The 25,813-nt window shown below is 47.7% G+C and overlaps 1 protein-coding gene and 1 long non-coding RNA gene across 2 annotated transcripts in view; one reads left to right on the plus strand and one right to left on the minus strand.

Moving 5' to 3' along the window:
* LOC144892034 (uncharacterized) overlaps window positions 1-25,813 on the plus strand; it is a 149,629-nt gene that overhangs the window by 52,225 nt on the left and 71,591 nt on the right. The window contains exon 2 of the long non-coding RNA XR_013623350.1: window positions 21,590-21,781. This is a non-coding gene — a long non-coding RNA (uncharacterized LOC144892034). The remainder of the gene's footprint in view (window positions 1-21,589; window positions 21,782-25,813) is intronic.
* On the minus strand, window positions 11,031-13,529 carry LOC144891965 (uncharacterized). Its single transcript, XM_078777077.1, has one exon. The coding sequence runs from the start codon at window positions 13,527-13,529 to the stop codon at window positions 11,400-11,402; it is 2,130 nt and encodes a 709-aa protein (XP_078633203.1). The 3' UTR covers window positions 11,031-11,399.

Consider the following 25,813-nt stretch of genomic DNA (forward strand, 5'->3'; position numbering starts at 1 on the left):
GGTGCCCACACACCTGGTGGCACTTGCACCATCCTTTCCTCCAGCACCATTCACTCAATATCATGCCAATCATCATGCTCACCACAAACACATAGCTGACTACTCCCTACACATTGCTGCCATCATCTTAGCTGACTACTCCCTTCTGAAACTCGTGCTCCCCGTCTTCCCTTACACTATGCACTCCCTCATCGTTATTATGCAACTAATATCTCTACGTCCCCTCTACAGGTATGATGTCGGCATCTAAAGCCGAGGCAATCCACGAGGGCGCCTGCTCGCCGGTGTAGGGTCTTATCCGGTCGGCATGGACGATCCGAGGGAGGGCTCGTGGCCCCATTTTGATCTTAATGACCACGTCACAGACTTGTGACAGGACGACCCCTGGGCCTTGCCAGGGAGAGGTGAGTTTTGGGCACCTACCCTTCTGCCTCCGGGGATTGAAGAACCAAATCTTAAACCCCGGAGCGTACTGACTCCCCTGGCTCCGGTGGTCATACCTGCGCTTCATCTTGGCCCCCGCCAGATGGAGCTGGCGGCGGGCGAAGGCATGGACCCTCTCCATGCCTTCCTCTAGATGACATGCATAACCCTCCCTCAGCGGTGTATCAGTGGTGTCTGGCACGGGACCGCATAGCAAGTCGGCGGGAGCCCGCAACTCCCGCCCAAACATAAGCAACGCTAGACTGCATGCGGTGGCCCCGTGCTGGCTGGTTCGGTAGGCCATTAACAGATACGGGAGATGTTCGTCCCAGTCATCCTGACGGGTGGTGGTGAACAAGGCCAGTTGTTGGACCAATGTTCGATTGAACCGTTCCAACATCCCGTCAGATTGTGGCCGCAAGGGCGTTGTCCGTGTCTTCCGAATCGACAGGAGTCTGCACACATCTTTTAGGAATTGACTTTCAAAATATCGACCCTGATCAGTGTGCAGCTCCTGTGGAATCCCATGCTGACATACAAATCCTTCCACGAAGGCCTGTGCTACCACCCCGGCTTCTTGGTTGGGGAGGGCATAGGCCTCCGGCCACTTGGTGAAATAGTCCATTACAACAAGGATGTACTTATTACCTTGGCGGGTGTGGGGTAGCGGTCCTAGAATATCCATAGCCACCCGCTCAAGGGGGGCCCCCACCTGGTGTAATTGAAGGGGGGCCCTCATCTTCCGTGCTGGTCCCTTTTTGGCAGTACAGGCGTCGCATCTCCGACACCAGTCCTGTATGTCGCGCCCCATATTTATCCAATAGAACCTCCGGTGGACCCAAGATATTGTCTTTGTCCTGCCCAAATGGCCACCGGAGCGGCTACCATGCACCTGTTGTAATATGGTGTTCTTGAATTTATTTGGAACTATCACCAGCCAGGAAGATCTCTCAGAGGGAACCTCCACCCACTTGCGATACAAGATGTTGTCTTTCAATTCCAGGGTCTGCCAGTGAGCCCAATATGACTTTGTTGGCGCCCCGAGGGGGGTGACCTCTTCCCCCTTAGGTCTTTGCCCCAATTTGACCCATTCGTACACCGGTCCCAGAACGGGATCCTCCCGATGGGCCGTGCTCCATGCCAATGTTCCGAATTCTTCATCTGCGGTTAGTGGCAAAATTGGCCCTCTCACCCGGGTTGCACGGACGACGAGGATAGGGGCGGAATTGCCCAATTGCTCCCTCTCCTCGTGTCTCGCACAAAATTTGCAGTTTTCCCCCAGACAAGGACGCCGAGTGAGTGCATCGGCATTCCCATGGGCCTTCCCGGCCCTATGGGTCACATTAAAATCGTACTGCTGCAACTTTTCCAACCACCTTGCAATTTGGCCCTCCGGTTCCTTGAACCGAAGGAGCCATTGCAAGGAGGAATGGTCAGTTCGAACCAAAAATTTCCGCCCGTACAAGTACGGGTGGAAGTGGTTCATGGCAGCCAGCATAGCCAATAACTCTTTGCGAGTGACACAATAATTTCGCTCGGGCCTACTCATGGCCAGACTATAATACGCGATCACTCTCTCCACGCCCTCCTTTGTCTGAGACAAAAGTGCGCCCAATCCTTCCTGGCTTGCATCCGTGTCCAGGATAAATGTCCCGTCACTAGTGAGTGGGGTATGGTAGAATGGGTGCGGATGTCAAACACCCCTTCAATGCTAGGAAGGCCTCTTGGCACTCCCTTGTCCAATTAAATCTCGTCCCCTTCTCCGTAAGCCGGTGAAGGGGCCGGGCCAACTCTGCAAATTTCGCCACAAAGCACCGGTAGTAGGAGCAGAGTCCCAAAAATCCCCGCACCTCCTTGATGGTACATGGTGCGGGCCACTCCTCTACCACTGTAATTTTGCCTGGGTCTGTTTTTACCCCCTCGCGACCAATAACGTGACCTAAATAGGTCACCTCTCTTGCGAACAAAGTACATTTGCTCAGACTCAATTTCAGCCCTGCCTGTCTGAGGCACCCAAACACCTGGTCCAAATTAGCTATAGCCTGGGGGAATGTCTTCGCATGTACCAGGACGTCATCCAGGTAAACCAGGCATGATTGCCATGGCATGCCGCCTAGTACATGCTCCATTCGTCTCTCAAAGGTGGCGGGGGCGTTACACAAACCAAACGGCATCACAGTGAACTGATACAGCCCCTTACCTGTGGGAAAATGCCGTTTTCTCCTTCCCTGCCCTATCCATCTCCACCTGCCAATACCCACTCTTGAGGTCTAAAGTTGAAAACCAATTTGAGCCCGCAACAGCATCGAGGGTACCGTCAATTCTTGGCAGGGGATATGAGTCTTTGAGTGTCACGTTGTTTAGCTGGCGATAGTTCACGCAGAAACGCATGGTCCTATCTTTCTTTTTGACCAGCACAACAGGTGACATCCAAGGACTTCCCGAGGGCTCAATGACACCTGCATCGAGCATTTTTTCTACCTGCTTGTCAGCTTCCTCCCTCTTGCTCAAAGGGAGCCGTCGGGCGGGCTGACTAATAGGCCGGGCCTCACCGGTGTGGATCTTATGTTTCACCAGGCCCGTATGTCCAATATCCTCGGGGGACAAGGAGAAGATATCCAAATGGGATCCAATTAGTTTGTGTAAGGCCTCCCTCTGGGTACCTCCCAACTCTACACTACTACGATTTACCATCTTGCAAATGGGATCGGGCCAATTCCTACTATTTATTGAAGGCTCCCCCTGGGGCCGGCTCGGCTGGACATTCTCACCCCTCACTGCCGCGACTTCATTAACTGGGGTGCAGCCGGCTACCTTCGTGCCCCTTACTATAGTGCGTGGTTCTGCACGAATATTAATTACGCGGACGGCCACCACCGGCCTGTCCGTTTTAATGAGGGTGCGGCCCATGATTAAACCCGGGATGGACTGCGCTGCCACCGGTTCGACCAGGCCGCAGGACTCCTGCCATGTTGGGTGAGCTGACCATCGGGCCGTCACTATGGCCTCGGCCCTCGGAGGGATGGTCACGGCCTCGGAAGCCTCCAGCTCCGTGCTCTCGGCCGTGCTTAACCCCTCCAATGATAGCTCCTCTACTCCCACTTGCAGGGTCCCCTGGCACAAATTGATTTTACAACCGCTGGCAGTCAACAAATCCAACCCAATTAAGCATGGGTCGCACACCTCCACCACCCAAACTTCTATCTCCCTCTTTACCGACCCCAACTTGAGGGTTACAAAACCACGCCCTATGATCGGGGCCGTTACCCCGGTAACCAGCTGCAAACTACAATTTTCCAGACGCTGGATTTTATCCCAGCCGTCCGCACTCGAATTGAGGATCACAGGGCTGATGATCGTGGCGCTAGCTCCTGTGTCCACTACGGCGTCTACCCCCACACCGGCAATTTTGCACCGATTCGTCAGGCTACCTGTACCAATTTGGCCACAATGAATGACCTGTCGCGTCATTGAGGGCGCTTCACCATCCCCTACTACCGAACACGGCCCTGTATGTCCGGCACCTTCTAGTTTCCCGGGCCCTGGCGGGGGGGGGTGTCTGGGGTCGGCTTGTCCGACCCGCACGGGGCGGAGTTGTTGGTCTCGGCTGTCGGGGTGTGTCCCGGCGCGGAACTCGACACTCCCACGCACGGTGACCCATCCGGCTACAATTGTAGCACCTCACCTGGTAAGGTGCTTGCCTCCGGAATTCCAAATTTCCCCCCTGAATGTCCGAATTGGGGCATTTGATCGTGGCCCACCGTGGGCCACCTCAGGGGCCGCCTGCCATGGTCCAGGTCCCGCCAGGCACTGGTTCACCAGCGGGGGGCCAGTCAGCTGCCTGGCTCAAGGTCTGCGGGCGCCACATGGCGAGCTGTTGTCGGAGCCTCCGGATCCGGGAAGGCCTGGATAAAGTGATCCAGCGCCAGGCTTTCCTGGGAACCCGCTGCCATGTCCGCGTGTGCAATCCCCACTGCGCGGCGAATGTCATGGGCAAGTTCCCCGATGGTCTCCTGGGGCTTGCGTTTTCGCTGCGCGAGCTGAGCTTTAACAAGCTCGCTCTGCTGTTCGATGCCGAATCGGTTAATTCAGGCCACGCGGAGGGCTGGCAGGGTGAGAGCACCCGGCGGAAACGCCGTCAGCACCTCCGCCGCCACGCCACGCAGTGCCCTCACAAGGTGTACTCCACCTTCATCCGGATTCCAACCGTTACCCCTACACACATACTCGAACTGCGCCAGGTAGGCCCGCAGATCACTCTTGCCGTCATACGGCGCGAGTGGGACCTTGTGGGTGCCCGAAGGCCGGACCCCGTGCGTCGCTCCTTGCGGGGTTAGCGTGGGGCCGAACCGTTCGTGCCCCCACAGTACACTATTCCCGGGGGGCTCTCGTGCATCCCCCGTCCCCCTAAAGACTACCCCTGTCGGTGTCGATGCTTGGGTTGCCCCTCCGCAACCCGCTACCCACTCCATCCTCGCACACCCTTACTCATCAATACCCCTCACACTCGCCATAACCGGACCTCCTTGCACACATCCTCTTTCCATGCACTCCGGACCAGTCGCACACCTCACCATTGGCTTCTCACGAACGCCCGGGTCCATACCGACCCCCAAACTCACTGAACCTCCCCCCACACCATATGCATTACCGAACATATCACCACTCACCTCGGTGCCTCTTCCTCTTCGCTCCTCCTCCGCCACCTGCAAACTCTTTATCTGGTTAGCAAGTACATCATCACGATTTGAGCACAGACCTTGCACCAATTCCATTACCTCCTCCTTTATTTCTTTCTTAGTCTCCCTCCATCTCTTCTTAATTTCACTTACCCCCTCTTCCACTTCCTCTAACTTCTGCTTCACCTCTTCTATCTCCCGGTGCGCCCCCACAATTTCTTCCTCGAATGCTACCTTGGTCATCTCTATGTGCTTCCTCACTTCTCGTTCTTTCATCTCCATCGTCTCTACCACCTCCTCCAACCTCTTTGTCAGCCCCTCGTGCACCATCTGGCACTCTTTCTTCGTCGCTAATAGTTCCTTTTTAATCTCTTTCTGTGTTGCTTTCAGCCCCCCTATCACGGCTGTGTTCTTTTCCACTTGCTCCCCTAACTCCTTTTGTCCCACTGTCAGCTGCCCTACTCCTAGCGTCAACTCCTCGATACCCCCTTGTAACCTCGCCGTACTCTTTCTCACCTCTCTCTCCACGCGCTCCTCACACTGCTTCACCTCATCGCGTACCCCCGCGACCTCTTCGCTCACCCCACGCCTTATATCCTCCCCCATCTCTCCCATTTCCCTGGTAGTTGCCACCCTCATTTGTTCGAGCTCCCCCTTGTGGGCGTCCAATTTGGTTTCTAACCCAATCCTTACCTCCTCTAGCTGCTCCCCCATCTGTTTGATTTCCCGGGCAGATTGCTCCCCCATTTCCCTCAATATGCCTCCCATCTGGTCTTCTAACCCCATTAATCCATTCTTCATCCCTTCCATTTGGTTCTCCTGCGCGACCATTCTGTTTTCCTGCCCTGTTAACCCTTCGTTCATTTGGCTACTCACGTCCTCCAATTGGGCCCCTAATCCTCCAAATTTACCTTATAGCCCCCCAAATTTACTGTCTAATCCCCCCAATCTGACTTCTAGGTCCTCAATTTGGCTTCCCATGTCACTTCTCAATCCGCCAATTTGGTTTCCCACGTCATTTCTCAATCCGCCAATTTGGTTTCCCATTCGTTCCAATTGTTCTCCCACCTTGTCCATACTGTCGTTCTTTTTCTGCATTTCCGCCATGAATTTGGCCATGAAGGCTTGCATTTCGCCCACCTCCATTGGTGCAGCGGGCGCGGCCCTCGTCACCATGTGCGAGGCGCCGCCATTTTGTGTTGCCGTGACCACGTGCGAGGTGCCGCCATTTTGCGCGCCTGCAACCCCCACTACCACACCTTCTTCAACCCCCTCTTCCATTACCCCCAATTGTTCCCTGGGGGTCCTGGGTCGATTCTAGATCTTCCTCTTCTATCTCCCCCACCGGCATCCGATCGCCTTGAGTATCCATGGCACGACCTTAATTTGTGGTTTAAAAATTTTTTTGGCTGCTCCTAATTTTGACCAAATTTTTTAGATGTTATAAGAAATTTGGTTCGGGTCCAATCCCACTTCTGACACCAATTGTTGCGGATCACAGGTTACAGCACTCCCCTTACCGAGGGGGGATCAATCCCCTCGTCTATTAAGCTGGCCGTTCGAGTCCTGGAGCTATGACGTCACTTCCGGTCAGCGCTGAATAGGGTGGTAGGCCAATTGCTCCTATTACCTAATTACCAGCGCCTTCCGGTAAGCGAGGAAATGAGCCACACCCGAACTGCGGCTGTAATGGGCACGCCGAGCGAAGCGAGCCACGACTCAGGCCATTAACAAAGACTAAACCCGATTATAACGGTCGGCCAAATCGTGCCACGTCTATCAATGGAGAAATCACTAAAGCGACCGGATGAGAGGAAACCCAAAGAATAAGAAGGAAGAACACAGGTTTATTAATTATGTACAAAACCAAAACCAAGGAAGAAACGAAAGGGAATGTACAGTGAAGAAGAAGAAGCAGATGCACAGGTCAAACGTTATACACTCTTATATTATCACACGCCCAGGACAGTACAAACGGACCTACATGAAAGGTTGGAATGGCAGAGCTGATGGGAAGGAAGAGAAGGATCCGGGCAGGTGGTCGGTAGGCGTCGATGGTAGGCGGTGAGGTCCGGCTCCGACCTCGCGCTCCGCTCCACGCTCCGGGTGTTCACTCGCACCGCGGCAACGAGCGGCCGGCAGCTTCGCGTGGCGTTTAACGTGAGCGGACAATTATATCGCAGGGGGAAAGACTGGATTGCGGCGTACGTAATAAATTGTCCCTTAGCCTTCGGCCAGGTGTGCGCCCCCAATGGTCCATGACAACGGCAAGCAAGGACTCCTTTCTCATCTGTTCGAGTCGTTCTCCCGGGCACCTCTCTCAAGTAGTCCCATGCATCCGCTTATATTGCCCACTCGCGTATAAAGCCGCGTGCCTTTTGGACACGCCTACCGGTGAGTTGGCCTCGGCCCTCATTGGTCGCGAGCGCTCACCGGTCCGCCCCTTGATGGTGCGTTGAGGGGCCACGCCTTCGTTCCTGGCGCTCCTCCCCCTTTTTCTCTAACTCAGCCGCGTGGCTTATGGCGGCTTGCGGGAACAACCAGAAGGCAGCAAACGCTACTGGCAAGCAAGGGAACACAATTTGGAGGGAGGCTACGCCGCAAAATGAATAAGATTGGAAAAAGGGGCCGAGGTTATTTGATGAATACAACGCAGATTCAACTATTGGAAACAGATCCTTACCTGAAACACATACTGATGAAATAACTAAAGAAGAGCCGATGGTGTCCTACGTGTTGCAATATGACCTAACTAGGGTGCGACCTTTGATCTTCACACAAAAGTGGGAATATTTACAGGGGATTATTTATAAGGGATTATTACAAATATTTACAAAGTGGAGGGTTCTAAAAACCGCAACAATATTATAAATGGTGCTCTGTCTGTCTGTCTGTCGTGCGATATCTTGAGAGCAGATTAACGGATTTCAACAAATCCAACTATGGTGGATTCAGGGAAATCCCGGGAAGGTTTGTGATGCAAAAAACAAAATGGGTACATGGGCACAAGTGGCGATACTACAAATGCCAACTTCCGATGCGAGTTATCCTTCCTTACATGGCGGGCAGGGTTCTCCCAGGAAACCTTTTTTGTTCTTGCTCCATAGATTAGCCATCACAGCTATGCCAAGGAAATGGAAACCCCCATTTTTTTTAGCAATGGCTCAAAGGCAGAGATGAGGAGACCTCATACAGTAGTTTGATTCTTGGCATGGCATGTGCCAAATTAATATTCACTCCAGACAGTCTGATCAAAAGAAGAGAGGGTGGAGAGGGAGCAAGAAATTATTTATATTTTGATCTTCCTCGTCATGTGTTGATGTATATTATTCGTAATTCAGCATCTAAAAAGGCTGTGATTAATATCCTATCAACAATCTCCTCGATACACCATCTAATTTTATTTTTCGGCATTAACAAAATATTTTTTTTGCAATTACATAAAGATTGGTATTCCTGTAAGCGAAGCGATGGGTCTTATATTCTAGTATCTACAAGAGTTGAGGCATTAAAGAGCGATTTAAAATTAATAAAAACTTTTCAAAAAAAAAGTGTTTGCCGAAAACACTCACCGGCACTCACTGATGAACCTCTGAAAGTTGGACAAAGATCCGCGAAGCCATGTCTGAGAAAAATGGCAACACACACACCGATATACCGAGAAACATCTCTCATATACGATGATCGGACTGCCCTTTCCTAATACGACCGGAATCCCCTCTTGTGAAAGCCCTGGTTGCAGTATGTTCCTGAAAAGAAATAATTAGGAATGGAAGAAAGCCATCTCTCATCTACATTATTGTCCCAGGTCAAAGACATTTCAAAGAGAAAATCTTTACTGTGGGACAATAAACAAGGACATTGAAGAATGCATCACTGCCTTGAAGAGGATACTCCACTCACATGGACTTAACCTTTCCAAGTTGGAATAAATGTTGCCAAGAAATGTGAAAGTTCCAACAATGAGGATGGATGTGCACCTTATCAAAGTCATAGAAAAAGGGAACTGAGGCAGAAAACTGTTGTAAAACCTTTATAGACACCATTATAAAAACCATGAACAAAAATCTGGATGTGTTCAAACCATTTTCAACCATCTTCCACCCAGTGTTATAACCTCAAAAATGTTAATCCCATTTTGGTGTTGCAAAAATCAAGCACATCAGAGATCATTGCTCTGAGTTGTCAGGTTTCATAAACTGTCACAAAGCAGGAATTTCCACAGTTCAAACCGATTAAAGAAAAGAGTTTAAACAAAACTGCACTGTCCATGTGAAAGTTGTGCACACCACAGTCGTGGCCAAAAATATTGGCACCCTTGCACCTTTTTCAAATAACTCACAATTTTCTCGAAAAATACGTTGAAATTGCTGAAAGTATTTGGTCTCCACAATTCTTTATTTCACTGTTAATATTACAGAATCTTTGGTTTTGATTCAGAACTTAATATATCCTTTTAAATCAGAAAATAAAAATAAATGGCATTGACAAAATTATTGACACCCAAGACTAAATATTTGGCAGCACGGCCTTTGGACAAAATAACTGAAGTCAAGTGCTTCCAAAAGCCATGAATGAGCTTCCTACACCACTCTACTGGCAGTTTGGCCCACACTCTTGTTGTGCAAACTGCTCCAGTTCTTCCAGATTTGAAGGGTACCTTCTCCCAACTGCTGTTTTCAGATCTCCCCACAGGTGTTCAATGGGATTTAGATCTGGACTCATTGCTGGCCACTTCAGAACAGTCCAGCGTTTTGTCTTGAACCATTCCTGGGTGCTTTTTGAAGTGTGTTTGGGGTCATTGGCCTGCTGCAAGACCCATGACCTTCGATGGAGACCCAGCTTTCTGTCACTGGGTTCAACATTGTGCTCCAAAATACCTTAGTAATCTCCTGATTTCATGATGCCATGCACACATTCAGAGCACCCAGTGCCAGAGGCAGCACAGCAACCCCAAAACATCACTGAACCTCCTCCACGCTTAAATGTAGGGAAGGTGTTCTTTTCTTTGACGGCTTCATTTTGTTTTCTCTAAACATAGAGATGATGTGCTTCATCAAAAAGCTCTAATTTGGTCTCATCTGCATTATTTATAGGGTTAGCTTCATCTCAATGATGCTGATCTCAATGATCTCAATGATCTCAATGATCTCAATGATTATAGGGTTAGCTTCATCTTCATCTTCAAAGGCTTCATCTCACATGACATTCTCCCAGAGGGATTTTGGCTTGTTCATGTGTGTTTTGGGCCTCTCTCTCAGCAGTGGGGTCCTCCTGGGTCTCCTACCATAGAAAACCCTTTCATTGAGTTGGCAACAGATGGTGCGAGTTGAAACTGCCGTACCTTGTGTCTGAAGGTCTTCGATCAAGTTTTCTCTTGCAGCCACGTCCAGTGAGGTTGGGTATCAGTGCCAAGGGCCTTACATTTCCTGATAACATTGCGTGCGGTGGACACAGGAACATCAAGGTATCTGGAGATGGACTTGTAGCCTTGAGATTGTCCATGCTTGGCTACAATCTTGTGTCTGATCTCCTCAGACAATTCTCTGGTTTTCTTTATTTTCTCCATGCTCAGTGTGTTGCACAGTGACACAAAACAGCATAATGACTCCTTTTCTATATTCAAACTGGTTGAATGAGGGATTTTTATATTGCAGGCACCTGCAACTCAACATAAGCGAGTTCAATTCCAAAGTAAAGGAGAATCACCGGCTTGAAATTTAATTATTTCTAACAACTTTGAAAAGGTGCCAATAATATTGTCTGGGCCATTTTAGGATTTCTGTGTGGAATAAGCTCAGATTTAGTAATTTTTTCAGCTTTTTTTTGTTTTGTTCCACCGCAAACCAGAAGAAATACATATGTGGATACCAAAAGATTTTTTAAATTTCAACAACTTTCTGGAAGAAATGGTGCATTATTTGAAAAACGAGTGAGGGTGCCAATATTTTTGGCCACGACTGAACCTCTACTTGACCACAAAAAAGACTTTCCACAGTTGACGACACTGAATCAAAATCCTGATCCTGATAAAGATGATAACAAGGACCAAACCTCCACCATAAACTTTAAACAAGTTAATGAAGATTGTCATTAAAGAATCCCAGATAGAAAAACGTAGACTTCAATGCTGGTTGTAAAATGAGGGGATGTGGAAAAAAAAAAGGAGAATACAAAACAACATTTAAAATTGGTGAATGCATGTTGAAATGACTGGTGCCTTTATGATGATTTTACCAATTCGGATTGAATCAAATTGATCTTTGAACAAAATACCTTGAGACACACAGAGCACTTTTAGGCTTCTCTCCCATGGGAACTTCTAAGATGTCGGTGCAAATGTGATGAATGAAAAAAATCCTTGTTGCAATGAGAACACTTGTAAGGCTTCTCTCCCGTGTGAATTTTTTGATGTAGGTGCAAATGTGATGAATAAACAAAATCCTTGTTGCAAACCAAACATTTGTACGGCTTCTCTCCCGTATGTATTCTTTGATGCATCTTCAAAGTATGCGAAAGAGGAAAGGCCTTAAGACACACAGAACACTTGTGCGACTTCTCTCCCGTGTGAATTTTTTGATGTCGGTGCAAATGTGATGAATAAACAAAATCCTTGTTGCAAACCAAACATTTGTACGGCTTCTCTCCCGTATGTATTCTTTGATGCATCTTCAAAGTATGCGAAATAGGAAAGGCCTTAAAACACACAGAACACTTGTGCGGCTTCTCTCCTGTGTGTAGTTTTTCGTGATGTGTCAATGTTCCTCTCTCAACAAATGCCTTAAAACACACAGAGCACTTGTGTGGCTTCTCTCCCGTGTGAATTTTTTGATGTCGGTGCAAATATGATGAACAATCAAATTCTTTGTTGCAAAGAGAACACTTGTAAGGCTTCTCTCCCGTGTGTATCCTTTGATGCTTTTTCAATATTCTTTTATCACCAAATGCCTCAAAACACACAGAACACTTGTGTGGCTTCTCTCCTGTGTGTATCCTTTGATGCCTTATTAATGTTTGTCTCTGAGGAAATGCCTTAAAACACACAGTACACTTGTGTGGCTTCTCTCCTGTGTGCATTTTTTGATGTTGATGCAAATATGATGAACAAGCAAATTCCTTGTTGCAAAGAGAACACTTGTGTGGCTTCTCTCCTGTGTGTATCCTTTGATGCCTTATTAATGTTTGTCTCTGAGGAAATGCCTTAAAACACACAGAACACTTGTGTGGCTTCTCTCCTGTGTGCATTTTTTGATGTTGATGCAAATATGATGAACAAGCAAAATCCTTGTTGCAAAGAGAACACTTGTGTGGCTTCTCTCCTGTGTGTAGTTTTTCGTGAGATGTCAATGTTCCTCTCTGAACAAATGCCTTAAAACACACAGAGCACTTGTGTGGCTTCTCTCCCGTGTGTATCCTTTGATGCATTTTTAATTTGCCTTTATCACCAAATGCCTTAAAACACACAGAACACTTGTAAGGCTTCTCTCCTGTGTGTATCCTTTGATGCTTTTTTAATATGCCTTGATCACCAAATGCCTTAAAACACACAGAACACTTGTAAGGCTTCTCTCCTGTGTGTATCCTTTGATGCTTTTTTAATGTGCCTTGATCACCAAATGCCTTAAGACACACAGAACACTTGGAAGGCTTCTCTCCTGTGTGTATCCTTTGATGCCTTTTTAATATTGCTTTATTACCAAATGCGTTAAAACACACAGAACACTTATACGGCTTCTCCCCCATGTGAGTTTTTTTATGTCGGCGCATATTTGATAAATCAACAAAATCCTTGTTACAAACAGAACACTTATATGGCTTCTCTCCCATGTGAGTTTTTTTATGTCGGCGCATATTTGATAAATCAACAAAATCCTTGTTACAAACAGAACACTTGAAAGGCTTCTCTCCTGTGTGTATCCTTTGATGCATTTTAAATTTGCTTTTATCAACAAATGCCTTGAAACACACAGAGCACTTGTGTACATTCTCTCCCGTGTGCATTTTTTGATGTTGATGCAAATGGGATGAAGAAGCAAAATCCTCGTTGCAAATGGAACACTTGTCGGGTTTCTTTTCTGTGTGTATTTTTTGATGCCTTATTAATATTCCTCTCTGAACAAATGCCTTAAGACACACAGAACACTGGCAAGGCTTCTCTCCCATATGTCTTCTTTGATGACTTATTAAAGTTGCTCGATAAACAAATGCTTCAAGACACAAAGAACACTTGTAAGGCTTCTCTCCGGTATGTATCCGTTGATGTTGACGCAAATGTGATGAATAAAAAAAATCCTTACCACAAACAGAACATTTGCGTGGTCTCTTCCTTCCTTGGATATTCTTGAGAGTCTCTGCGCAGCTTTTACAACTGTGGTTGGAAGACGCGCTGCTAAACGTTTCAGTTTCTTGACAAACATTCTGTGTCATGTGATGATTTAAAACTTCTGAGCAGAACAACTGAGAACAGTTGTAACAAGAAACCAGTTTCATTTGTTTCACTGAAAAGAAAAATCACAAAAAGTATTCAAAATTTACCAAAACTTCAAAATGTTGGAAGATTGATAATATTTCAGTCAGATTAGATGAAGCATTTGCCATCTTTCTGTCCTTCATTCAATGGACAAGCTCAATATCAAGGATTCAAAAATGGCAGAATTTTCCAAAATGTATCAGACAGTGACCGAGTAAACACAAGCGACCTTACCAGAGGTTATTCGATTATTCTGGCAGCAGAAAATAACAAGGTGTAATGTGTGGTCCTCATTAGTCCCCGACCTGTGAACACCGGAGGGGACTATAGGTTTGCACGCCGTCCCTCCGTCTGTCTGTCAGTCTGCCAGTCTGTCAGTCCGTCATGCAAAGAACAGTTTTCCGGACTTCTTTTTCTGAGCTCTTAATGCTAATGGTTTCAAACTTGTTACATGGTTTCCTCATGATAAGTTACAGATCAAGTTCGAACTTCACGACGTTTCGATCATTTTTGACAAAGTTATGGCACTTTATATATTCTAGAGTTCTCCTCAAGCCGCACCGCGCGTGCCCTCAGCCTCGTCTCGCAAACGTCAAAAGCGCGACACAGCGCGCGCTTTCGGGAGGGGCAAAGCCAAGCCGAGCAACATATTGATACACATATTGAGATTGAGCATGATATACATATATATTGAACATCAACATATTGAGCATGATATACACATCGATCATTGATCGTGAACCGGAAAATATAATAAATTACTGATATTTAGCGACTCTAAAGGTTCTTTATCAACAACTTATTTTCTGTGCCTTTGCTGACCTGTCTGCAAGGTGTATAAATCGAAGTCCCGAGTGCGAATCACAGGTGAGCCCGTCCTGAGGTAATTAGCGATTGGGAACGATTCAGAACCTGTGGGTAAATAACCCTTGGTAATTTCCCCAACAGTTTTCCGGACGACAGACTGCCGGTAGGGGACATGTATTGCAGCGCAATACTCAGAATGCTTGTTTATATTGTCATGCTTGTGGGGGTAGGCAAATGATTACCTTAGAGCCAGGTATAACTGTATAGATTACCATGCTCTGAATGTCGTGTCACCATCTTGATATACATACAGTGCATTCAGAAAGTATTCAGACCCCTTCACTTTTTTCACATTTTGTTTTGATGCAGCTTTTTGCTGAAATCGTTTAAATTCATTTTTTCCCTCATCAATCTACACTCAACATCCCATTATGACAAAGAGAAAACAGGATTTTAGAAAGTTTTGCAAATTTATTAAAAAGAAAAAAGTGAAATATCACATTGACATTGAAATTTAGCTCAGGTGCCTCCCATTTCTCTTGATCATCTTTGAGATGTTTCCACACCTTGATTGGAGTCCACCTGTGGTAAATTCAATTGATTGGACATGATTTGGAAAGGCACACACCTGTCTATTTAAGGTCTCACAGCTGACAATGCATATCAGAACAAAAACCAAGCCATGAGGTCGAAGGAACTGCCTGCAGAGCTCAGAGACTTGATTGTGTCGAGGCACAGATTTGGGGAAGCCTACAAAAAAATCTCTGCTGCATTGAAGGTTCCCAAGAGCACAGTGGCCTCTGTAATTCTTAAATGTAAGAAGTTTGGAACAATCAGGACTCTTCCTCGAGCTGGCCGCCCGGCCAAACTGAGCATTCGGCGGAGAAGGGCCTTGGTAATAGAGGTGACCAAGAACCCGATGGTCACTCTGGCTGAGCTCCAGAGATCCTGTGTGGAGATGGGAGAAACTTCAAGAAGGACAACCATCACTGCAAAACTCCACCGATCTGGGCTTTATGGCATTCAAAGTACACCGCCCCCATGCCAAATAATGAAATATCCTGCAGCGCGGCATTGCCGGGGCGCCTCTGGCGCCCGGCAATACCGCAGTGCAACTCATAGAGGCTGCATTGGGAGGGAGAGGTGTACACTAATTGATTGATTAATTGTATAATTAAAATCAATTGAAGATTATCACAAAATATTTTCTTAATCAATTGGCTTATAGCATAACTAAACCACTAGTGCTTCATCCGAAGATGTATCTTTTAGAAATTTAATTAAATAACTCATTAATAAAAAATTAAATGATTAATTGATTAATCAATAAATAATTAATCGATTAATCAATAAATAATTGATCGATTAAATGATTAATCAATAAATCAAAAATATCCTTGATAGCCACATCACTTGGTCACTGTCATGTCCAAATATTAGCTTCCCAGCTCAAAAGGTGCCTGAGATATTGGCCAAATGAGAAAGAAAATAAATAAATGATTAATAATGAAAATAAATAAATAATAATCATGAAAAAATTAAATTAATCAATTCGGTCACAGAACACATAAATCACCACCATTTCATCAGAATCTGTAACTGATTTTTTTTTTTAAAGGAAATTAATCGAATAATTTTTTTTTTTTTGTTTTTTTGTTTTTTTGTATACAAGATCGAGGCTCGTGAAAGAGCGAACATTAATCACACAGAAAGACAAACCGACACATAAAACATATAACATAGGGAGCGGTAGACAAGATGGGGAGAGAGGGGGAAGGACACAAACACAACATTTGAGAGCAGTGACCGAGAGACATGGAGACATCGAGAGATCTGAGAGAGGGCGAGGGCTTGGGGGGGGGGGGGGGGGGGGGGCGTGGGAAGGGGGCGGTGGGAGAGGTATAAAACATATGGACACTGCCAGGACTTCCAGGAAAGAAGTTGGAATTTCAAACAAGGTGGATCTGGGGTGAATTAGCGGGGGTAGAAAAGATCAAGGTTTTGGATGGGGGAAGATAAGAGATGGTGGTGAACAGCTGTTTTAAAGACCTGGAGGGAGGAGTGGGATTGAAGGGAGTGAGGGAGTTTGTTCCAGAGGCGGGAGAAAAGAGGAATGAAAGAGTGAAGGTGAGCAGAGAGCCGAGATTTCGGCAGTTTAACCATCAGAGGGTTGCTGGCAGATCTTGTGCGACCTGTAGGAATATTTGGGGGACAGAGCACAGAGAGAGCTGGGGGTGCAAGGCCGGAGAGGAGTCGGTAGAAGACAGAAAGACCACCTACCTGCCTGCGGTGAGTGAGTGAAAGGCCCTCAGAGATAGCTTCATCGCGGGAGATTCCAATAATTCTGAAAGCTTTGGTTTCAACAGCGTGAAGCCGAGCTAGGTGTGAGGCAGGAGCACCGGCCCATAGGGGAGAACAGTATTCCATTGAGCTGCGGATGAAAGCCTTGTATGTGGTGAGGAGCTCAGGTGTGCCGAGGAAGGACTTCACACGACGGAGGATGCCCAGTCGGCGACTGGCTTTGGAGGCCAGCTTGGAAATGTGGTTTTCCCAAGAAAGATCATGGCAGATAGTGAGACCCAAAATCTTGAGCGACAGAACTTCTTGGAGAGGATTGTTGAGAAAGTAGATGGGAGGGTTGTCCAGTCGATCTTTTCGGAGAGACATAGTAAGAGTGTGAGATTTGTCAGGATTGAAAGACATGTTCCACTTGTTTGACCAGTCTGTGATTTTGTCCAGGTCTTCAGAGAGTGAGGAGGCAGCAGACTGCCGATCTGAGGGAAGAGGAATGGAGCGGCAGAGAGTGGAGTCATCAGCAAAGAGATAGAGAGGATTTTCGAGAGAGTCAGAGAGATCATTGATGAAGACCAGAAAAAGCACGGGGCCCAGAACACTGCCTTGGGGAACTCCAGCCTGAACAGGAAGAGGAGATGAGAGAAACCCATTCAGGGCCACACGTTGACGACGACTAGAGAGGAAGTCCGCCAGCCATGCGTGGAGATTTCCATGGATACCAAAGGAGGAGAGTTTGGTGAGCAGAGCGGGGTGCCAGACCGTGTCGAAGGCACGTGATATGTCGAGGGAGACAGCTCTAATTTCCTGTTTGGCATTGAGGACCTCCATCCATTGTTGAGACAGCAGAAGCAGCATGTCCAGAGTAGAGTGACCTGGTCTGAAACCAAATTGATGATCAGAGATCAAGCCATTGGAGAAGAGGAAAGATTTCATATCCGAAGCAATGATGGATTCCATGACTTTGCTGATAATTGGGAGAAGGCTGATTGGTCTGTAGTTGCTGGGATCTGTTTTTGCACCTTTTTTGTGCAAAGCGGTGATGTTGGCTGATTTCCAAGCAGATGGCAGTTGACCTTGAGCAAAAGAGAGGGTGAAGAGAACAGAGAGAGGGTGAGACAGAGCAGCAGAGCAGGATTTTAGGACCCGTGGGCTGATGCCGTCGGGTCCAGTTGCAGAATCAGAGTCGAGGGTTGACAGAAACTTTTCCACCTTGTCAGGAGGAAAGGACACGGAGTCCAGGAGCAGCAGGGTACGACTGGGTATGGTGGGTACAGAGAGGGATGGGTTTGGGACACAAGATTTAGAGGCAAACACAGAGTTGAGGCATTCAGCTTTTTCACGTGCGGAGTCAGCTGTGTAGCCGTTTGAGGTAAGGGAGGGGATGGAGGGGGAACAAACACCAGAAACGGATTTGACCAGACGCCACCAGGATTTGGAAGAGGGAGACAGATAAGAGAGTTCGGTCTTGAGAACGGAGAGATATTGTTTCCTGGCTCTCCTGAGGGTGGACACACACTTGTTTCGGGCTTTGTGAAAGGAAATGAGATTTCCTTCCGTTGGATTTGCTTTCCAGGAGACGAAGGCAAGTTGTTTCTGGGCAACAGCCTCACCACAAGATTCCGTGTACCATGGACGGGAGGAAGGGTATGACAACTGAAGACGAGATGGGATAAATCTGTGCATGAGAGAGAGCAATTTACTTTGGAAGAATTCCCAGGATGAGTTGATGTCAGAGGTGGTAGAGATGGGAGACCAGTCCAGATGATTGATGGCTGCTTGAAGACCGTGCCAGTTGGCCTGAGTGAAATGCCAGACTCGTCGACGCTGAGCAGGCTCCCTGAGGATGGTCAGAGAGATGTCCACTTTAACAAGGACATGATCAGATGATCCAATCGGAGCAGAAGAAGAGCAGCAGACATTTTCAGGGAAGTTAGTCATAACCAAGCCCAGAAGAGAAGATGTTCCGTTGACTGAGATCCGGGTCGGGAAATTGACAGATTGTGTCAGTCCCAGTGAGTCGCAGAAGTCCTTTGCTGAGGAGCCATGGCTGGTGAGAGAGGTACCCACACCCAGCCAACTGGCATGATGACAGTTGAAATCACCACATATGAGGAAGAGAGAGTTGGGATGAGTAGATAGAAGTTGGTCCATATCATCAGACAGCGAGATGTAGATTGAGTCATCACTGTTTGGTGGACGGTACAACACACATATGAACAAGAGGTGGGAGCGAAGGGGAAGCCGTAGCCAGAGGTATTCCTGGGGGTGAGGTGGAGAGAGTGCAGTGCACAAAATCGAATAAATAATTAATCGATGAATTGATTAATTGATTAATCAATAAATAAAAAATATCCTTGATAGCCACATCACTTGGTCACTCATGTCCAAATATTAGCTTCCGAGCTCAAAAGGTGGATTCCCGGTGGTGTGTCTTTAATAGGATTATCGGTGTTTGTTTTTCATACCTGTGTACAGAATCGTCGGTTAGTTCGTGTCGCGTATTCTGAGGCCTAGTGTAGTATGCTACCGTGTCCGACCTTGGCTTGAGGCTTTGTTTTTGTCTCAGTGGTTCTTCGATCGCACTGCAATTACTTTCCGTCTCTGTTTTTCCCGGTCTTTTCACCCCATACTTCCTTGTTTTGAAATCTCCTCAAAAAAACAAAAAAAAAAAAAAAAAATTTTCCTTCTCTGTTCTTATCCATTTGTTCGTTCTTATTTGTTCGTTCGTTCTTCGACCACGTTGTTCGTGATCATGTGATCACGTTGTTAAAAAATGTTTAATTTGTCCCCTGAAGAACTGTATTCTGTCTGTCGTGTTCTGTCGTATTCCATAACACCTTTTTCTTCTTTTTCTATAAAAGGATGCTTTCGACTTGCTCACCAAATCTATTCATTCCAAAAAAAAATTCCATCTCTTACAGTGCCTCTTTCATACATTCCCTAAACTCCCCAGCACTCCACCCATCCTTCAGCGTCCTCAAACGTATTTTTGACACGAATGTCTCAAGAAACTCATTTTGCAATAAATGTTCGTTTCTCATTAATCGTCCACTTTTCAAAATCCAATCTCACCCCTCCCCTCCAAATCTTCCCCATCACCCCTTCCCTCCAAAACTTCCCCATCACCCCTTCCTTCCAAATCTTCCCCATCACCCCTACCCTCCAAATCTACCCCCTTGCCACTTCCCTCCAAATCTTCCCCATCACCCATCTCTTTCAAATATTCCCCCTTGCCCCTCCCCTCCAAATATTCCCCATCACCGATCCCTTTCAAATCTTCCCCCTTGCCCCTCTCCTCCAAATCTTCCCCATCACCCATCCCTTTCAAATCTCCCCCCTTACCCCTTCCCTCCTAAACTCCCCCCACACCCCTCCCGTCTGAGACTCTCCCTCGCTCCTCCCCTCCCTCTCACCCCTCCTCCTCAAAGCATCCTCCCCGCTTCTTCCCCCTTCCAACTTTCACCTTCATCTCCCTCAACCTTCTGCCTCACTCTTCCCCCTCCTCAAATAACACCTCACTGCGCCTCACCCAATCACCATCAAACCTTTTGTCCGCCCCATTCTTCCCTTTCTCCAAGCAATTCTGAAATCTCTGACACACCTTCAACAGCTCTCCCTACTGTTACGGATTCCGGATTTATGTGAATTACTATTCAGGTCATTGCTTATTAATGTTTATTCTATTAAAGGTTGTTGTGGTTAAATGGTTAGAAGCGCTCCTGATAACAGGAGACCGGAAACGGGATGGTGAACCGGAAGAAGAAAAAAGACAAGGTCGGGAGAGAAGCGGCCATCTTGATCCTCGTCCAGCTCCGACGCGAGCCGACTCGATCTTTACCTGCTTAGGAACGCTGAGTTTGAAAAGCCCATCTGGCGAGAGGAGTTAGCTGCGCGGGGTGATTGCCTGTTACGTGTCAGGTTGCCGTGGGTTCCTGGAAGGAACCAAGCGTCCGGCACTGTTCGCCTCGACGCCTACGAGTTGGGCCTCGCGCGCTTTGCGAGCCGTTCACAGCCCAGAGGCCGCGATCACGGGCTCCGACCCCGGTGGCGTCCCGAGGAGGTGTCCGCGGCAGCAGCCGTTCCCGGTACGGGACGTGCACGTTTGGAGCACGTCAGCCAGGGGTCCGTTCAACCGCCCGTGTGCGGAGAAGTCGACCTACACCTTGGTCTGGAGGGGCCCCGAGACATTGTGAGGGACATTGACTATTGAGGGGGCCGTGAGTGGGGTCAAGGGGGGAAATATATGAGATGGCCATCTTAGTAATATTGTTGATTGATTGTTGATTGTTGTTGATTGATTGGGAATATATTATTGATTAATCCGGATCCTTGGTGTGGGGTTTCTTATTGACTGGAATTCATATTGATTGCGTTACGAAAGCGTATAAATCATATATCTTTCTGGCGGGGTTCCTCTCACGGTCCGGGGGTCACCGAGACCAGGTAGTCACCGGGAGGACCACGTAACAGAAATGGGGGCTCGTCAAATTGAAGTCCGGGATCTAAAATTGTATCAAATAATAAAATAATATTTTTATTAATTAAAATTAATTAATTAATTATTAATTGGTAAATTTTTGGGAAGTTGTGGTAAAGTCTTGGGTGAAGGTTAACAGGTGTTAACGATAGTCACCATGGCGTTTGTGGCACAGAACTTTGCGGTAACCCCGAGTGAGGCACAGTTCCGAGCGTTACTAAAATCGGACCTCTTGAAATTGACCAAACATTTTAACTTGGAGGTCCGAACTAATTTGAGGAAGGCAGAGTTGCAGACCGCGGTGATACAATCTATGGTGGGATTAGGAACATGGGACGAGTTAGCCTGGGAGTGGCTACCCGAAGAACCAGAAGACGTTGAGCTCCGGAAACTGGAGTTGCAATTACGGAGCCAGGAATGGATCAAAGAAGAAGAAAGGAAAGCGGAAAAGGAAAGAGCAGAAGAAGAAAGGAACGCAGAAAAGGAAAGAGCAGAAGAAGAAAGGAAAGCAGAAAAGGAAAGAGCAGAAGAAGAAAGGAAAGCAGAAAAGGAAAGAGCAGACGAAGAAAGGAAAGCAGAAAAGGAAAGAGCAGAAGAAGAAAGGAGAGTGGAACGAGAACTCCAGGAAAGGTTAGAAGGGAGAAAAGCAGAGGAGAGGAGAGCTGCAAGGGAACTCGAAGCAGAGGAGAGAAAAGCCGAAAGGGAATTAAAGGAACGTGACATGGCGCTTCAGCAAGAAATTAAATTCAAGGAGCTGGAGTTAATGAGAGAACGGGGAGAGGTACCACCCTTGCTGACGGGGCCGACACCTAGCCAGAACACCTGGGATGTGGGCAGACATGTGAGGCTGGTTCCACCCTTCAGTGAAAAGGAATTCGCTAAATTTTTTCCACACTTTGAGAAAGTGGCTCGACAGTTAAACTGGCCGGAGGAGGCCTGGACCATACTAGTGCAAAGTGTGCTGGTGGGTAAAGCTCAAGATATTTATTCGGTGCTACCAATGGACCAATGTGCAGATTATGAGGTATTGAAGAAGCACATTCTCAAAGCCTATGAGTTGGTTCCTGAAGCTTACCGGCAAAAATTCAGGAATGCCAGGAAGAGGGAGAGTGAGACCCATGTGAAGTTTGCCAGAGTGAAAGAAAACATGTTTGATCGGTGGTGTGAGTCAAAAGGAGTCGGGAAAGACTTCGAAGCATTGCGTGACTTGATCCTGTTGGAGGAATTTCAACAGTGTGTCCACGAGGACATCAAAGTGTACCTGCAGGAAAAGAAAGTACCAAAGTTGTGGGACGCAGCCACCATGGCAGATGATTATGCCTTAACACACCGGATAGGGGTCCACAAACCTAACTCCTCGCCTAGACTTCAGCAGGGGAGTTATGGAACACCCGGTGCGGAGAACGACAATACATGGCGGCGGCCTCGAGAGGATTATGGGGACAACTCTGATACCCCAACTGTTCGAAATCAGGGGGCTACGGGCCCAAGACAAACTTATTTCCCGGGGGGCCCGAGGCAGACCACGAGTTTTTCCTCCGGGCCTACTTGCGCCTTTTGCAAAAAACCTGGACACTTGATGTCCAGTTGTTACCTCATGAAAAGGGACAACCCAGAGCGGAGTCCGACTAGTACAACTCCGAATGCGATGGCAAACGTAAGAAATCGCCCACAGAAGAGTTACCAACCATTTATTTATGAGGGGTTTGTCTCACTAGAGGGAGACTTGACTAACCCAAGACCTGTTAGGGTATTGAGGGACACAGGAGCCCATCAATCCTTAATGCTTGAAGGCATTTTGCCATTGTCAAAGAGTACAGCAACTGGTGATAGTGTTCGGTTACAAAGGATCGGTGGCTGTGTTAGTGCCCCACTTCATGTCATCCATTTGGAATCCGATTTGGTGTCAGGACCGGTCACCGTCGGTTTACAAGCCACGCTTCCTGTAGAGGGAGTATCTGTGGTTATCGGGAATGATTTGGCCGGGGGTCAAGTTTATGGTAACCCGAGGGTTGGTAAAGAGCCCAGCAGGGAAAATAACACCACACCAGCTCGGGAGGGCGACGAAAGTACCAGGTTATTTGTAGGGGGACTGAACTTCAAAACAGAGGAAGACGTTCTGACCTCTGTCTTCAACAGATATGGGCCGCTGGTGGAAGTGCGGTTGGTAAAAGACAGGGAAACGCAACAGTCAAGAGGGTTCAGCTTTGTCACGTTTGCAAGCACAAAAGACGCCAGAGAGGCAGAGAAGAATTGGAATGGTAAGGATTTGGAGGGTCGGACCATAACAGTAGGGAAGGCATTTCGTAGGCGTCGAGAGGTCTACAGAAGAGGACAACTTGGCGGTAGTTTTGGTGTCGGCAGCAGCCGATATTACGATGGAGGCTCCCAGAGTTACGGCATCCCCCGAAAGAATGATTGTCAGAGCACTGGCCGAGACGGAGACCGCCAGTCATGTGACTACTGGGTCACGTGGTCCCACCGTAACTGTTCGGAGTCCGGAGAAGTTGAAGCACTATATACGGCGGAGCCGCCGAGCCTGGGCTCCTACACGGACTAACCGTGAATGCCACGTTCTTAAAGGCATCCAGGTAGTGAACTTTCCTGCACGGACTAACCGTGAACTCCACGTTCTTAAAGGCGTCCATGTAATGAACTTTCCTCCCCGGACTAACCGTGAACTCCACATTCCTTAAGGCGTCCATGTAGTGTATACTCAGCTTGGCCTCCCGAAAAAGTGCTATCGAGTTGTTTAACTTTGGGGTTTTGGTCACCACCCCTTAACCGGCATTCAAGAGCAACTAGAAGTGTTGACGCTTGGTCCAGAGTGAATTACCTTTGGAATCTCTGGGGGTTTTGTGAAATTTTGTTGCTTTGTTTTTGAGATGTGATAATTGTGCCCGGGGGAACTGATGATTTGGGGTGTGAGTTATCTTGTTTGCTAATCAAATCTGGCCTGCAAAGAAAGTTTTCGCTGGGTTCAAACTTTCTTTCTTGAAGGGGGGGAGTGTTACCGGATTCTGGATTTATATGAATTACTATTCAGGTCATTGCTTATTAATGTTTATTCTATTAAAGGTTGTTGTGGTTAAATGGTTAGAAGCGCTCCTGATAACAGGAGACCGGAAACGGGATGGTGAACCGGAAGAAGAAAAAAGACAAGGTCGGGAGAGAAGCGGCCATCTTGATCCTCGTCCAGCTCCGACGCGAGCTGAGTCGATCTTTACCTGCTTTGGAACGCTGAGTTTGAAAAGCCCATCTGGCGAGAGGAGTTACCTGTGCGGGGTGATTGCCTGTTACGTGTCAGGTTGCCGTGGGTTCCTGGAAGGAACCAAGCGTCCGGCACTGTTCGCCTCGACGCCTACGAGTTGGGCCTCGCGTGCTTTGCGAGCTGTTCACAGCCCAGAGGCCGCGATCACGGGCTCCGACCCCGGTGGCGTCCCGAGGAGGTGTCCGCGGCAGCAGCCGTTCCCGGTACGGGACGTGCACGTTTGGAGCACGTCAGCCAGGGGTCCGTTCCACCGCCCGTGTGCGGAGAAGTCGACCTACACCTTGGTCTGGAGGGGCCCCGAGACATTGTGAGGGACATTGACTATTGAGGGGGCCGTGAGTGGGGTCAAGGGGGGAAATATATGAGATGGCCATCTTAGTAATATTGTTGATTGATTGTTGATTGTTGTTGATTGATTGGGAATATATTATTGATTAATAAGGATCCTTGGTGTCGGGTTTCTTATTGACTGGAATTCATATTGATTGCGTTACGAAAGCGTATAAATCATATATCTTTCTGGCGGGGTTCCTCTCACGGTCCGGGGGTCACCGAGACCAGGTAGTCACCGGGAGGACCACGTAACACTACCTCTTCCTCCTCTTCCACATCTTACTCTACCGCTCCCCCCCCCCCCCCCTGTTCTGTATCCGATGCTCCCCCTTCCTCTTCTTTAACAGTATGGACCTCAAACATCTGGGGCCTTCGCTCAAACTTGACTGATCTCCCCATACAGGTTGCTTCTGACAAACCAGACGTGATCTGCTTAACAGAAACTTTCCTCCTTCATGATGTCTCTGATTCCTTGGTATCGCTCCCAGGTTACTCTCTCCTCCGGTATGATAGACCTGAGCCTCGTCCTGGAGGTGGGGTTGCTATCTTTATTTAAAAAACTCTCTTCCTCACTCGCCCTGCACTGCCCTCTCTCCACCTCACCCCCAGGAATACCTTTGGCTACGGCCTCCCCTTCGCTCCCACCTTTTGTTCATATGTGTGTTGTACCGTCCACCAAACAGTGATGACTCCATCTACATCTCGCTGTCTGATAATATGGACCAACTTCTATCTACCCATCCCAACTCTCTCTTACTCATATGTGGTGATTTCAACTGTCACCATGCCATGTTGGCTGGGTGTGGGTACCTCTCTCACCAGCCATGGCTCTTCAGCAAAGGACTTCTGTGACTCACTGGGACTGACACAATCTGTCAATTTCCCGACCCGGATCTCAGTCAACGGAGCATCTTCTCTTCTGGACTTGGTTATGACTAACTTCCCTGAAAATGTCTGCTGCTCTTCTTCTGCTCCAATCGGCTCTTCTGATCATGTGCTTGTTAAAGTGGACATCTCTCTGACCATTCTCAGAGAGCCTCCTCAGCGTCGACGAGTCT

Source organism: Myxine glutinosa, chromosome 5, assembly GCF_964187855.1.
Source record: "Myxine glutinosa chromosome 5, kmMyxGlut1.1, whole genome shotgun sequence".
Classification (NCBI taxonomy): Eukaryota; Metazoa; Chordata; class Myxini; order Myxiniformes; family Myxinidae; genus Myxine; species Myxine glutinosa.